General features: G+C 36.1%; 1 protein-coding gene across 2 annotated transcripts; it reads left to right on the plus strand.

Annotated features, from left to right (window-relative positions):
* The first annotated feature begins 8,986 nt into the window (after positions 1–8,986).
* Positions 8,987–16,001, plus strand: LOC103928098 (QWRF motif-containing protein 2). 2 transcript variants are annotated; one of them, XM_048575036.1, is made up of 6 exons: positions 8,989–10,718; positions 12,865–12,984; positions 14,539–14,655; positions 14,759–14,848; positions 15,370–15,477; positions 15,569–16,001. In XM_048575036.1, the coding sequence occupies exons 1-6, from the start codon at positions 9,249–9,251 to the stop codon at positions 15,647–15,649; spliced, it is 1,986 nt and encodes a 661-aa protein (XP_048430993.1). In that variant the 5' UTR covers positions 8,989–9,248; the 3' UTR covers positions 15,650–16,001. The 2 variants fall into 2 exon arrangements, with proteins under 2 accessions (XP_048430994.1, XP_048430993.1); XM_048575037.1 differs by lacking the exons at positions 14,759–14,848; positions 15,370–15,477; positions 15,569–16,001 and adding an exon at positions 14,189–14,298 and having other exon boundaries at positions 8,987–10,718; positions 14,539–14,636.
* The last annotated feature ends 853 nt before the right edge of the window (positions 16,002–16,854 follow it).

Consider the following 16,854-nt stretch of genomic DNA (forward strand, 5'->3'; position numbering starts at 1 on the left):
AAAAAGTAATCCTAAACCAAATTTACCAAGGATTTACACATGCACACTATGTGAAATATTAATTACAATACACTCACTTGAGTGTGTAAGTAGATATCAAATCAGATTCTACAAAGATAGTTGATGAAGTCGTCTCGTAGACACTTGATAAGTAACATGCAAAAGAAAGTAGGTCTCACAAAATCTGGCTATGGTAACATGTATAGAGTAAAATGAAGTTGTCTCAAACAGGGGTAATATGAAGTCGTCCTATTGATAAAGTAACATGAAGTCGTCTCAAACAAGGAACTTGCATAAGAAAGTAAGTCTTACAAAACCTGGCTATGGTAAAATCCAAGGTGGCACAAAAACTCATGGTCTAAAGAAAAAGATGAGCTGATGCAAAGTCAATAGTAAACATCTGCAAGACGTACACAAGGGTACGACCATCTTTGGATATGTGCCACATTAAAAAAATCTAGTTAGGTAGCAAAAACCCAAAAGAAAAATGCTCATAATTGTTGGGAAAAAAAAAGTACATTAAGGTAAAGTGAGCATATTTCAGAATACTCCTCTTGAATTTGACAAAATTCCAAATGAGAACTAACAATGTTGCAAATTAGAAAATTTACGCATACCAATTCCTCGAACAAGCTGTTGGAAAGTTGACTTCGGTAATGACTTGGTGAAGAGGTCGGTTAGGTTGTCTCGAGATCAAATTTGTTTGACTTCAATCTTCTAATATTCTTGCTGCTGATGGGAGAAGAAGAACTTCGGCCCAATATGCTTGGTGTTGTCTCCTTTGATGTATCCCTTCTTGATTTGGTCAATACATGCAGCATTATCTTCATAGATCGTTGTAGGGACGTCAACAACAGAAGAAAACCCACCATTGTGTTTTTTTTTTTTTTTTTTTTTTAATGCTCAACAATAGCTCTCAGCTAGAAGCATTCACGAGTAGCTTTGTGTATGGCAAAAATTTCAACATGGTTTGAAGAGGTAAGTTTGGTTGACCTCCAAGATATGCAGTATCTCCAACGGTAAAGACATAACACATTTGAAAACGTGCCTTGTGCAGTTCAGATAAGTAACATGTATCAGCATAACCAACAAGACAAACATCATTTCGAAGGTTAAGATGTGTGATCTATTCTAAGATGCATAAAGAACCCAAATTTGAAGTACTCTTGCGGTAATGAAAGATGTCTTTAACACCAGTTCAGTATTTGCGTGTAGATGTGTTGCTATACCTTGCTAAAAGATTAATAGTGAAGGAGATGTCTGGTCTAGTGCATTGAGTTAAGTACAATAAAAACGGTAATTGCACTAAGGTAAGGAATTTCAACCTTCAAAATCTCATCCTCATTATCTTTAGAACATAAAGAATTTTGTTTTGCATTTAGAGTTCTGACAATCATATGAGTACTTGAAAGCTTCTCTTTATCCTTGTTAAAGCATCACAACACTTTGTGGGAGTAGTTCAATTGATGGACCAAAATACCATTTGAATAATGCTCAAGCTCTAGGCCGAGGCAGACTCAAGTTTTCCCAAGATCTTTCATCTCAAATTCTGACTTCAGGTGCGCGACAGTTTTCTCAAGTTCTTGAGGAGTCCCAATGAGATTCATGTCATCAACTTAAACTGCAACTATTGCAAATTCGGAATATAACTTCTTAATAAACATGCATGAGCATAATTTATTGTTCACATATCCCTGGTGTGGGACCATGAATTTCCAACGCCGGAGTAAGGCGGATCGAAATATGAATACGTTAGAAGTCCGATTATGGACTCATCAACTTTTGCAGTGGAGCTGCACAGACGGATCAACGATGATGATGAACTGCTGTTTGAAGATGAGTGGATCGGGAATCTAACCCAGTGAAGAAAACGCCTACTTATTAGTCAGGCACACTAGCGCACCAAGCAAGAAAACGGCTGGATTGACTGACTAGCTCATGCAATCAACGAAAAATTCCTTTGCGTTAGTAAGCCAAGCAAAGCCAAGTTTTGTTATTCATTTTGGCATTCATTTTCAAACTGGTACCTTAGATTTGAGACAGAAGATCAATTTCTGATTTTGTTTTTCTTCTCGATCTTAAGCTCATTTCCCGGTGCTCCAGGAAACAGCATACCGTCTCTAATATCCTCTGTTCTTCTCTATGATTTTTGGTTTATGATCGTTATCAGCGTGGACTGCGGAAATAAATGATCAACCACTCGAACTATAAGTTGGCAATTCATAACTTGTATTTTGATCCTTGTACTATCATCATATTTTATATCGATCCCAACTCCTGAACCACTTTGTACATCACAACTGAGGCTATACATCTTAAATGATAGGGAGAGATCAGATCACCTAAACTAAAGAAAACAAAAGCAAAAAGTTAAGTACCTGCCTGCATAATAATCTACTTCACCAACCAACTTGATTAAAATTTCTTCTTCTCCAAGTTATTTTACAAATCCTCTTTTTCAGATCCCTTTTTCCAACGGTCGATTCTCTATCATTCAGGTAAAAGCTTCTGCAAGTCATGCGATTACTCAACCTCAGCAGTGGATTTATTCAAGATAAAAAATTAAAATACTTTCTATTATTTTTCATGTCAAACTTGTTGTACATGACTGACATGCAAAACACCCGGAGGGAATTTAACCAAGATGATGATTGAATGTAATACAATGAATGATTGTTGCCAATCATTATGAGTAGTGGGAGCATGGCATTTAAAAGAATTGGTTATACTAAAATTTAAAAGAGACAAAATGATTTATGATTTTATGATGATTCTTTCTTAGATTCTAAGAGAACTAAAATTTACATATAATACACACAAAGGGCAGGAAATGTTGCCCTAACAAAAAATTTACATATAATACACACATGTTGGATTAATATCCAAACACCACCTTAACCACACTTGTTCTAATCGTATCTCTCTTCATAATGTTGGAAAATGTTCTAATCGACTTCAAAACTCTCATTCACTGTTGATAATAAAACTATACATTGTTAAGATTGCATATAGGTTGCCCAACAACGTCCCACTACTAACTAGTTTGGAACTAATATTGTCTCTAACTTAACGACTTGCACAGCTCGTACTCCATCATATCCGCATTTTAGGGCAAAATTAGTCACAATTATTTTTTTGTTTGGAGAAGAAATGGTCACACTTGTTTTATTAGTGGGGTTGGAGAGGAAAGGGGAAGCAATGTTTTTGGAAAGCTACAAGGAGGCGCAGACAAATCATTCATTGTAGTTTATGATCACTTTCGAAACAAACTAACTAATACACTATTAAACAAACATCACCTCTAGTGGGTGTGTTACTTTTAAACTAGTTATTCAACTGGAGTGTACCTTAAGTCACATGGCTCAAAATAAAAATTTCAAAGCTATCATCATTTGAGGATATATAGTAGCCTTAGCTAAAACCAAATGATGCTATTCCATAATTGGTGAATCCGTATTCTATAGGTGACATGGGGTTCTTAACAGATTTGTTTTGTAACAAACTTGTAACTCTAGTAACTAAGAACATTTATTTATGTTTTCGAAACTATGTGTTTGATTTTCTCTTCTCAATATCGCATCTATACGAATGAAAATAAAAAGTCACGTATTTTCTTTGGTTAATCACTGCCAAAGTTACAAACCACTTTAAGTGTAAAGTCTACATTTTAGTCAACAAGGTTAAATAGTAGTGAATGCACAATTATGTACGGATCATACCACTTTACTAGTTTTTAATTAATAAAAATGAATATGATTAATAAATAACCCGATGTGGGACAGATAGAGTTCTGAATTTACAAATTGGCTTGAGAAAATATTATATCTGCCTGATGGCAAGCAAATTAATTTGATAACTAAAGTTCTAATAAAATCTTAATTATTATGCAGATGGATTAATGAGTTTCAGTGTTTAGGGTTCATTTCTTCTTCTTTCTTTTTTCCTCCTTTTCTATTTTAATAAGGAAGTCTGGATCAGTAAGATTTGTACTTGGTCGGATCACGGATTTTATTGACTTTTTATTTTTTCGTAAATGACGAAGTCCATGCATGGAATCAAAGAATAAATATTACATACGTCCCGCATTTTTTTAATAATTCCAATATAATATGAAACAGAGATGGGAGGTGTTCCGAGAGGGTAACAAAGGAGTAAAATTATGATTTGAATAGCTTTGAATTTATCTAATTTTTTACAAGGATGAATAATGATTTGACATATGACAGTTTGGATTCTTAAAATAAATTATAGATTGAGCTTTAAGAAAGTATTTCAAAATGTATGTCACAAAAATATGTGTCTCCCGATCTTAATCCTATATATATTGTTATGTTTCTAATTAAACCGTTTCGAGCCTAAACGTTTGGGAACATAAGTCATCTTCTTCCATAAACAATCTCGAAAGGCATTAGCAAACTACAGCAAAGTTACCAGATGTAACTTAACTTCTTGACCAAAGTGCAAAAGGCTTTTAGGGTTACATGGCCTCTTGACCTAAATAATTCTGCGTAGTGCATATAGCTTTACAGCCAAACTAAGTTAGATTTCATTATCAGAGTAAGAATGTTGGAAAGAGAAGTTAAAAACAACCGTCCTTGTATATAAGAAAGTTGGTTACACTAATCATGTTTTGTTTGTTGCTTTTTTCAATTTAAAAAGGAAATTATTAGGTAGTTGGGATAATTTGACCACAAAGTATTAACTAATTTCCCAATGGACCATCCAAGTTCTTCTGAGATCTAATGTAGTGCTTGTGATTTGGGATAGCAATATTTAGCCAAAAAAAGGTTAGGAAGTGGGTTTAGCGTCACAATAAGTTACTAATAATATGCTTCAAATTCGTCTTTAACGAGAATCAAATCTAAAATCTTTTACTTACAAGTGAAGAAGAATATCACTAAACTGTAATATTAAGTGGCTGAGGGAATACGTTGAAAGCAAAGGCATAACTATAAAAATAGAGAGTGAGTGAAAAAGATGTGGCAACTCTATACACAAAACTAAAAGAATTGAAAGCAAAGGCATAACTACAACAATTGAGAGTGAGTGATAATGACTTAGCTTGCAAAAATGACACAATGCTTTTTAATCATACTTTAATTTTGTTTAAGCTTAAGGCATCATTAATTGATGTCATCAACCACTTTGTTTGCTTGAATGCTGTTTTCACGGAGGTTAGCTCATTCCTATATGTATGTATATTTACCTCATGTGCAAAATTCTGCAGCTTATGTATACATTATACATTATTATTTTATAACCAATAAGGAGAATTGTCTCTATCTCTCTCCCTTTTTTTCTAATGTGAATCACATTATTATGTTATTAATTGACAATTATGAAACTTATTTTGCTCGACAAATAGATGCTAAGATCATCTCCAATGAAGAGGGTTAAAGGTTCAAAAGCCAAAAAATTGATTTGCTCAAAAACTCATATCCAATCGATGACTGGAGTATAATTATGTGGAGCCCACAAGACCATTATTTGGCCAAAAGGACATCAGGCTGACCAAATGTAACCCTCGTCTTAGCCTTTTTTTTGGGGCCCATCTCCTCAAATGCAATAATTGATTCAAATTCAATTGTTAGAATTGAAAACATCCAAAGGTAGTTTAATTAAATTAACCAATAAATTTAAAGTATAAACTTAAAACTAATAAATTATTGAGTAGACTATGTTTAGCCCTTTTGGTTGGAGATAATATATGAGTATGGTTTGATATTGGTCATTTAAAAATAATTTTTGTTAGGGCTATAATTCTGAACGGAATTATATTTAGCCTTCTCAATTAGAGATGGTCTAACTAATTGTTTTGTGCAGTTGCCTGAATCATTATGGGAGCTTTTGTTTAGTAGAATTAAAGGCCAATACATAAGGATGAGAAAAAATTAAAGCCAACAAGCATCGGCTGGAAAATAAAAGATCTTTTAATCCATCTGTCATGTATGTGGGGTTTTTCTTTAAATTGGATTTTCCACACGCATCACATCAATATATAAGAGACAAGATAGCAAAATGTACAATCTAATTGATAAAAAATAATAATTTTTTTTTTGAACGAACGATATTATTTATATTAAAGAGGTAGGAGAGTGGATAAAACCTCATAAAAAATTAATAGTAATGTAGTTCAAATTCGCCTTTGGCGAGAATCGAATCTAAAACCTCTCACTTACAAATAAAGAGGAATATAACTGAACCGTAATACAAAGTGAAATAAAAGGAAAACTATAAGATGAGGAGAATTGAAGGCCGAATTAATACATAATAAGGAAAAGTGAATGTGAAGAACTAGATTAATAATAGCAACTAGAATTAATAGGATTTTGATTCAAAACCTCTGTTGATAAAGCCGAAATTTAGTGTCACGTAACCAACCAAATATATTTATTAAGCAAAACAAAAGGACTATTTAACCTCTTCACATAAATAATTAAGGGCGATGACCATCTTTTTAGACTATATTTGTAAACAACATGATATGGCGATTGATAGTTGAATTTTTCTTTAAATCAGTACAAATGGAATCCAACTATCAATTACCACATTATTTAATTTATAAAATTTCGTCTGAAAATATAATCTCCCTATAATTTTCGAATAATTAATCTATACTAGTCGTGTTTCACTAGTTGTAACTTGTGATTACCGTATATTATGTTGCTCATCATTATCTATATGTCACCATTTTACTTTTGATCTAAAACCTCTTTGTTTAATTCATGATTTACGAAGAAGCTCTCATGCCACATCATAATTCCCTATAGTAATACTTTGAAGTTTTATACGTATGCTTGTACGCTCAAATATTCTTGTATGTTCTTAATTAGGACAATATTTTTCTTTCAATATGACCCGACCCATTAGCCGTTAAAGAAAATATATTTGAATGAATAAATAATAAAATAAAAATGTAAGTGAAATCAAAGAATTCAATGATAAGATTGTGAGATCGTATGGCTATTGTTATAGTAAGGTTTTTTATTAGTTTTTAATTAATGTAGAAGTGTGCAGAATATGAAAAAAATATACAAACGCTTGTAATGATAAGTTCTACAACTTTTATGAAAAGATCAACTCCAAAATTCAGCATCATAATCCCATAAGCCATGGATTTAAATTTTACCATTGATAGTTGTGTACATATAAGCTCCATTCTTCTTTCATATTTTCATTTTTTCGAATTTCGTTCATCTTTAGTGAATGCAAAAAAATGAAATGTTTGGATTGTTGATATCACTTTCAGATTTTTACGGTTAGTGAAAATATTGCTCGAAGTTTATAAAGTGTCTAGAAACTATTTAGCAACAACTCATATTTTAGTTAACCATAAACATCGAAAGATGAGATCAACGATCTGAACCGTTCACCTTTTGCATATGCTAAAAGATCAGGTTTTCAAAAATGAAAATTTGAAAAACGAAATCTGGTGAGAAAAATAGAGCGTAAACAACAATTGACCGTCAAAACGTCAATACCATGGCTATTGTAGTATTTTAATCTCACTTATGTAAGATAAATTCTATGTCTATTGTAGTATGGTTTTTTTAGTAGTTTAAAATTATAAAGCAAACTTTTTTCTTATCCGGCGGGTGAACCTGTTAAGAACTCATTAATAACGGATTCTTAATTTATGATCTGATAATAATCCGATTAGTTAACGTGTTGATTTGAATCTCGTCATTTTCATGTCAATTTGGATCGAGTTAATAGGTCGTGTAAGAAATTGTCAGGTCGAAAGGCATGTACTCATTAATTTAATCTGCTCTTTTATATTTGGTGTGTTAACAAATTAGTGACCAACAATAGGAGTTCCGTAAAACAAACGTCCATCAATTAAGCAGAAAATGCATGAACATAAACACAAAAAAGAAATCGGTGCTGTTAAGTAAATCTATTATATTTTGTGTAAACAAGTGTCCGTTTACACTTAATATATATATATATATATATATATATATATAATTTCATCATAAACTACAAAATAGAATGACATATATACTATGAAGTATTGGAACATAATGAAAACATGGAGAACAAGCATATTAAGTGTGTTCATTTAAGTATTCAATAAGTCTCTTACAATTTATTGAAAAATAAAATAAAATGCACAATGAAAGTTATCTATTTTGTGTTTAAGTGAGTTGCAACCTAGGTGAGTCTGGGCGGGCTAGGCATGTGCCTAGGCGGTTTAGGCGGGCACCTCAGCAGGTCTAGGTGCTCTTTCTTAATTTTCAAATATGTATGCATTAATTGGGGCGATGACCAACCACCTAACACCCAGGCGGGGCCTAGGCGGTCCTAGGTGGAGATTTTTAGAACAGTGAACACAGGAGAAAGCTTGAGTGATAGTAAGGGTCTGATTATTGAGTGTGGGTTTATTAATACATTTTAGTTTTATTGTAAGTTTTATCTTGTACTTTGTGGTAATTACTCATTCACAAACATAACTATGTGGAGACATGTTTCCTTAAGAAGGACAATAAAAAATTATAACTTATTTTTCGACAATATGTGTAATACTAATAGTAGAAGTAAATCAATAACTTAGTATTACAATCTAGTGGTAGTCAGCTTCACTTGTAACTGAGAGGACTTAGGTTCGATTCTCGTCAAAGGTGAATTTGAATCACATTATTACTAATCACTCCCACACTCCTTAATATAGATAATATAAAACAGTAGAAGTAAACCCACTAGTAAAACAAACAAAGCTGAAACCACAGCAAATCGCTGTATGAAAAAGAAAAATACTAATTTTGAAATTTTTGGCCTTGGACAAAATATATCCATAACTGTCACATGTGGAGAAAATTGTCGTAACAAAATCGATGAAAAATTGAAGTGCATAACGTAATTAAATCAACATAAACGCATAACGTTAACGTCCCTCTAGGTTTCTCAGAAAACGAATTCTCCAAAACGCGGAAAGGAAAAAGCCCCACCTCCAGACACTCTCTCATTTTTTCGCCCAGACACTCTCTCGTCTCTACTCTCTAATACCGTACTCTCATACACTCCCAAATCTCACCTCTCCCCTTTACCTACTCTCTCTCTCTCTCTCTCTCTCTCTCTCTCTCTAAACCCACAATCTCAGAGATAGCAAAGCTCGTTGCTTTTCCCTCTCTCAGATTCTCCTGCAATTTCTTAAATCTGCATTGCTATATTTGGGGAATTTACATGGCGGGTTCCCAAAAATTCAGTCTCTGAGACGCAATGTGAAGAGGATTTGAACTGCCCCTATCATGGTGGCTGCCGTTTCTGAAGCAGCTCCGACCGGCCCACCGCCCAACCCCAAAGCCTCATCGGACCACCGCTCACGGCCCCATCTCCAAAACCCATCGAGGCCTCCTCTCTTACCTTCCGAGAAAGACAATGGCTTCGTTCAGAAGCGACCCAGAGGCCGGCAAGTCTCGTCGAAATACATGTCTCCTTCTCCTTCTTCTTCTTCAACCTCGACTTCAACTTCTACGGTCTCGTCCTCTGCGTCTTCCAGAAGATGCCCATCTCCATTGCTCTCAAGGTCCATAAACTCCGTTTCGAACTCGACCCCGGTTCCGGCTCAGAAAAGGGCTCAATCAGTGGACCGGCGGCGACCCATTACACCTCGGACCTCCGGCGGCCTCCCCGAGGCGAGGCTGAGCAATGCCGGTTCTGAAGTCTCTGCCGCTACTCGGCTTTTGGTCACTTCCACTCGGAGCTTATCGGTTTCGTTCCAAGGTGAGGCCTTTTCGCTTCCGATTAGTAAGACTAAGGCTGCAGCCTCGCCGAGTGGGACTGCGGCGAGGAAAGCCACGCCTGAGAGACGCCGGTCGACCCCTGTGAGAGGAGATCAGGCTGAGAATTCTAAGCCCGGTGATCAGCACCGGTGGCCAGCCAGGACTAGACAATTGAGCTCGGGTGGGACTAATAACTTGTTGTCCAGGAGCATGGACTGCCGCTCGGACAACAGGAAGCTCAGTGGGATTGGATCTGGGATTGTGGGTCGACCATTGCAGCAATCCATGATTAATGAGAGCAGAAGAGCTTCTTTTGATGGTAGATTGAGCTTGGATTTGGGGAATGCTGAGCTTTTGAAGGATGCTAGGCAAAACCCAGATGCTAATTCGGCCCATGAGTCTTCTGTGCCATCTGATCTCACTGCTTCTGATACAGACAGTGTTTCTTCTGGTAGCACCTCAGGTGTGCAGGATGCTGGTGGTGCCGAAAAGGGTCGAACCTTACCTCGTGGCATTGCTGTGTCAGCGAGGTTTTGGCAGGAGACTAATAGCCGGTTGAGGCGGTTGCAGGATCCCGGTTCGCCTTCATCAACAAGCCCTGTGTCTAGAGCAGGAGCAAAATTCGTTCAATCTCAATCGAAAAGGTTTAATGGTGATGCCCCATTGTCATCATCTTCCCGGACAATGGCTTCCCCCACTAGGGTACCAACTCGGCCTGCTTCGCCGGGTAAACTTTGGTCTTCTTCATCATTGTCACCATCAAGGGGTTATAGTCCTTCTCGGAGAAGTAGTGTTGAAAGTACCTTGAATAGGAGTTATTCTGGTCCTGCACCTTCAATTCTCAGTTTTTCTGTTGATACTCGGAGAGGGAAGATGGGGGAAGACAGGATTGTCGATGCACACATGCTCAGGCTTCTGTATAACCGTTTTCTGCAATGGCGGTTTGTAAATGCAAGATCAGATGCTACCTTCATGGTGCAGAGGCGAAATGCCGAGGTATAATCTCTGTGCTATAAGTTGCATTGCTTTCTGTCTTTTGATTTCAGTAATGTTTGTCCAGGAATTTGTTGTGTTGTATGGTCATAGACTCCTAGATATCGTTATCCATATATACATCACTTCGTTATGTACTGAACTTTATATCCATTTGTATCTATGTAGCATGCTTGCTGTTTGTGGTCTATGTATTCCATATTAGAATGTGAAAGCATCCAACCCAAAACCAACTGGCAATAGGAGGGAGAGGCTTAAGATCATTAAACTATTAGGCAAGGTTTTAATTCCCCGATGTGGAAATTCACACTCCTCAAGCTCGCCCCCGCAAGTGTGGGGTCATTTAAGTCTAGCATGTGGACAACACATATTAGGTGACATGGGCTGTTTGGCTCAACACATGGTAGCTTGGTTTGGTACCAGAGCAGAATGTGAGCATTTAACCCAAAGCCAATTGGCATTAGGAGGGAAAATGCCCAAGATCTTTAAACTGTTAGGCAAGGGTATAATTCCCCAATGTGGGATTTATACTGTCAACATTGTATACACTCCTGATTAGTGTTTCGTTTCCCCAGTAATTACAATGAGAAGGCTAACTTCTCTTTCAGCTTAATTATTTTGTGGCAGGTCTCTTTTGTTTTTTCTTTTTCTTCTTGAGGAGGACGTCTCTTTGTTCAGCTTGAGTATGCCATTATATTAATTCATTTCTGGGTAATACAAGGAATGAAGATCAGATCTTAAATGAGGGGTGTCACTGTCATTGGTTTTCACTGTCATTGGTTTTTACTTAAAAGGGAAAAAACTGTGTTGCTGCAATTGGGAACGTGTGGAGTTAGTTAGGAAAGTGAAAATAGAAAGGTGATCTGTGTAGTCTTTGAAGTGATTTTTAGTTAACCAATTGGTCTAGAATGGAGATAAAACTATGGATGGCTCTTGCCTAGCATGCAATGAAGAATTCTCTGCTCTTTCAGTTTCATAGACTCCATGAATTGGAGTGTTGTCATGTTTGGGGCTTCATTGGTGTCCTTAGTACTTTTTGCGAGATTGATTCATATCCTAAACTTACATCAAATAAATATCTTCAACTCATGGCATCAGTTTCCCATGTGCTTTCTCATTCAGTGAAACTTTAAAAAATTTCTGTTGGATGAAGTCAAATGAAGCACTTATCTGACGATTTGTTATCGATAACATTATAAACTTTACTTCTTGGCTTGGTCATGCAAACCAATCCAGAACCAATGTCTTGTTAATAATTTTGGTTTCCGGAGAATCTTTCACTTGATTACTTCATTCTAGTAAAAGTCAATTTCGAATTGGACAGGCTTGATATTAGGAGTGGAGCATAAGGTTATGAGGTTGTTTTAGTGGTTTCCTCTGGTTCCAGCTCTTGTTAATGCTGTGAACTCATTGCGGAAGTGATTGATGCTGGTATATGTGGTTTCCTCTGGTTCCAGCTCTTGTTAATGCTGTGAACTCATTGTGGAAGTGATTGATGCTGGTATATGTATGGAGAAGAAGCAGATACATTTAAATAGGCTTGTTATTGACGATAAGAACTGTATGATTCATGCTAGAAAAGTGAAGTTAATGTATCAAATTGGTGAGCATCTGTCATATTGCATCTCAACTCATTTTAGAAACAAACAAAGTGTGATCTATTTTTTAATTGGTTTGGTTTTGGATATTTAGATCTCTGTCCTTTGCCCTCATACCCTTACATTTATTAGAATAACTTCTACAGTTTTAACTTTTCGTTTTTTTTCTTCTTTTGGATTAGGTCCCTCATGTAATTATCTTTCTGCCGATTCTATGGGTTTCTTGTACATTTGTTTGAAAATGGCGTTCATACCCTACCTGGTGAACTATTTTTCTTTTATATAACTGTTTTAACTTGTCTGACAGTTTGAACTTGGCTGAATGTAAGATTCTACAAGCGAGTATGCTCTTTCACTTCCATTTTGTGACTTCTTTGTTTCTGTATGAACCATCCATATATACATAGTGACTTGATACATTGTGTCTGGTTTTGATATTTTGACAGTTTGCATGTGTATTGTGATGAAATAAGTTAGTTGCAAAATGGTCAGGTTGGTTACTGTTTACGTAAATTTTCTTGTGTCTAAATTTGTATATTCTTGGGTGCCAGAAAAACATGTGGAATGCATGGGTAACAACTTCAGAGCTCCGGCATTCTGTCACACTCAAAAAGATCAAGTTACTCTTGTTGAGGCAAAAATTGAAGTTAACTTCTATTCTCAGAGGACAAGTAAGTTTCAACGATTTTTTTCATCTTCATAGCACTTACTTTATGCTCCAATCTAACATGTGATATTGACTGGCATCCGCAATGTAATAGTACATAATATGGTGGTGGTAGCAATTTTTTCTAATCATTTCTCCAATAGATTCATGTTTCTGAGATGTAACTAAGTTTTGTGCTGGCCTTCAGATAAACCTTTCTTCCACTTTGTTGACTCCTTATTAGAACTTTTGACTGTCTATGTTCAAAGAAGAACTGATACCATCAATGTTGCTACCTTTGCCCTCTTCTGGATTAATTCCACTCTCTTTCTTTCGTTAATCTGCATGAATGTCCAAAAAGCACTATGAAGACAGTGTTGATAAGATTGCCACTAATAAATTCTTTGCAACTTGTATCCTGATTAGTCAAGTTCAAATGATTTGTATTTAGGCATCCAATAAAAGGAATAATGTTGAAAAGAATTTTCCTCCAACTCCAAATTTCATTGTCCTACTACGTGAAGTAGCTGTTTGGATAGAACTAAACTTGGTGTTTATATGGAACCTTTTTGTATGTGTTATGTTCCAGATTTCCGATAACCAAATAGGAGGATTAAAATTTCTTAAAAATGCTCATGTTGTCATAACTTTATAATCATAATAGTATTAAGGATGTTTGCCCTTTGTAGTGAGGATGAGTTATTGTTTATGGATAATGGTGATGGTAAAAGGTGTTATCTTATTAGTTTTCTTACTCGAAACCTTATATTGTAAAATGCTTGTTGGTGAACATTACTCCTGGATAGCTTGGGGCAATTAGGTCTCTCATATAAGATGGTCTTGTTTCCAATAAAAAAAGAGATGTTTAGGAGTTGGGGCACACTACGGATGAGGGAAAGTTCTTAGTGAAGTAATATGTTTTCTACGAAGACAGTGTGCTACATCTTCAGATCTTCTGTAGGAAGACTTGCAAATCTCTTGTCTGCAAAGGCATTGTGAAAAAACAGAAAGTGAGACTTTGTTTTGGGAAAAGAAGGGCTTGCTTAGTTACTAATACTAACCTTGGTTGAGATCCTGGTTACCTCAATTGATTGCCACTAAATTATACTTATATGTTCTAGACCTTGTGTTCTTGTCAGAGCTACAGAGTTTCAAATGTCAATCTCAAATCTGGTCCATCGAATGCAGAAGATGGACACAATTAACTCATTCTACTACTATCAATGTAGGTGCTGGTGAAGGGAGCATCCAAACGTCCTCATGGATGTTCCCTGTGGGTGTATGTCTGCGTGCAATATAGTTAAATGTCTTTCCAAATAAAGCTCATCTTCCTGAGTTTGTATGTCTATTCTTACCATGAAATACTATTTATTTTCTTACCAAATGATTTCCTTGCAGAGATTACAACTGAATACATTGTATAAACCTTTGATAGCTATATCATGTAATCATACCATGAATTTGCGAGTGTTGTATTAAATACATACATCCTCTTTTCTTTTAGTGTGTCTACTGTTTGTTTTGTTATTTATCTTTTCCTTCATAATGAATGAAGATTTTTTGTGCTTGGTGATTGTAGATTAGTTATTTGGAAGAATGGGGTCTTCTGGAAAGAGATCACTCTAGTTCTTTGCTAGGAGCAACTGAAGCTTTGCAGGCCAGTACTCTCCGTCTTCCGGTTGTGGGAAAAGCAATAGTATGAACTTTTTATTTTTACCCTTAGTTTAATCAAAGGGCATGTCAAAGGCCTAAAGGAGCCATTACTGTTCAAAAGACTGACAATGCTTATTCTGTGTTAGGTTGACTTTCAAAAGCTGAAAGAAGCTGTGGGTTCGGCAGCTGATGTGATGCAGACAATGGCATCCTCGATATGCTCTCTTTCGTCAAAGGTAACCTATTTCTGTTTCTCTTGAATCTTACTTTTCTTGGTTGATGTCGCTGTTAATGTAAAACATTTCACAGAAACATTACATTAACATCCTGTTCCTCAAGCAGGTTCATTTACTTATAGGTTCTAATTATAGAAGTAAATAAGGTGATAAATGAAGTCACTGTTTCTGAACATTAGCGCCGGTTATTAAACAAAACCATAAAAAGTCGCTCTTCTCCATTGCAACACCTAGGTCATTTATGTTATTTTTTGAATTACGAAACATAGCAATTGGATTGAGCTACAACAGGTGCTTCCTGATCTGATAGAAAGTTATTGACGTCCACACCCCCACCCCAATCACTCTTGTTTTTTGACAGTGTGTGAGATTTGATTCTGGCATGTCACCTAGCCTCTATGCATGTTATCTATTGATGCCTGGTAGATGTGACTACTGTAACCTCTTTACGAATAGCTTAACAATCTGCAAAGAAGTTGAAACTGTTTTAAGGAAGTTTCTGAAGCACTTCCCTTTTACAGGTGGAGGAAATGAATTCCTTGGTGTGTGAACTTATGAAGGTTACCACGACAGAACGGGTTGTGCTTGAACAATGCAAAGATTCTTTGTCCACGTTATCTGCCATGCAGGTAATCTGCCCGTCCTTTTCATTTTCCTTGTCCTTCCAATCTCTCACTTTTATCCTCCGTTTTTCAATTGCTTTCTTATCCAACGTAACAGGTCAAGGATTGTAGCTTGAGAACCCATATAATACAATTACAACGTGTCCCAACCATCCGAAGCCTGACAACACGTGTGTAGAACTGATCTTATTTGACTACTCACTCCTAATGCTAACACATTACACGGAACCTTTCTTTTTCCACCGGGTGGATCAGCAGAGGTAAGGATTGATCAAGTAGCTAGTTTTGGCTTCTGATATTCGCATTTGGCATTTTTGGAACCTGGTTGTGGTCTTCGGTGTCAAGTATGTCGGCTCATGTGTCTTTGTATCTGAAGAATACAGAAGAGGGCTTTTCCCTCTCACTAATTAGCTGTATACAAGCACTGTTTTCTTTCCTTTGGGCCAAAAGGAAATGTATATGTATATGTGTATGTAATGTTCTCCTGATTACACTTCAGTTTGTGGTAATTCTTCATTCTACCCTCTCAATGTGCCTCTTCTTTTGCTCGTGTATTTGTTATTTCGCCAATCCCAAGAATGTGGGATCTAGTAAGAATGATTGAGATTAACTTAGGCGATGATACGCGACTGATCCTATCATTCATCTTTTCTCGAGCTCTTTTATTTAAGTAAATGCATCAACATGAGATTGAAAATTCACGAATCAACTTGGCACATGCGTTTGCCTCCATCGATGGAAAAGGGGTCAAGTTGGTAATGAGAAATGAAGAATATTATTAACATCACTCACTCACCGTTGATTGACTGAGCTCATATCCGACGCTTAAGATCGTCCACATATTCACAAATCTTCTAAAGAGAAATGGGACGATAGTAGTCAACTGGAAAGAAGACTTTGACTTAATCTGACTATTTTGGTCTACGACAGCCCTTTTGAAGTTCCTCCTAGGGATGGTTTCGGTACGGCTATCGTATCAAAATTTCCGTACTAATTACCATATCAAAATCTTGATATGATAAAATTTATTACCATTATCATATCAAACTTTTGGTATACTGAATTATGGTATTGCCAAACAGTTCAGATGGCAGGTATCGTAATAGTAATTGCTAATTTGTTTTGGGCCACTTTATGGACCAAAATTTGATTTTTTTTTTTTTCCTACCGAAGTCAAGGCCCAAGCTTTTGTTTTTTTTTTTTTCTATTTTTACGACTCATATAGTGTGGCCCAAATTGGAAAACCCAAATAGAATCCTTGCAGTAAGAAACCACAAGCAGACCACCAACACCAATCCCTGTAGAGAGTGACAGAAAATGTTGAAGAGAGACAGTGTAGAAGGAATGAGAGATAATAAAGGGTTTTTTTCCTAAATATTATTG

This window comes from the organism of the source record quoted next, unplaced genomic scaffold (genome assembly GCF_019419815.1).
Source record: "Pyrus x bretschneideri cultivar Hongxiangsu unplaced genomic scaffold, Pyrus_bretschneideri_v1 Contig77, whole genome shotgun sequence".
Classification (NCBI taxonomy): Eukaryota; Viridiplantae; Streptophyta; class Magnoliopsida; order Rosales; family Rosaceae; genus Pyrus; species Pyrus x bretschneideri.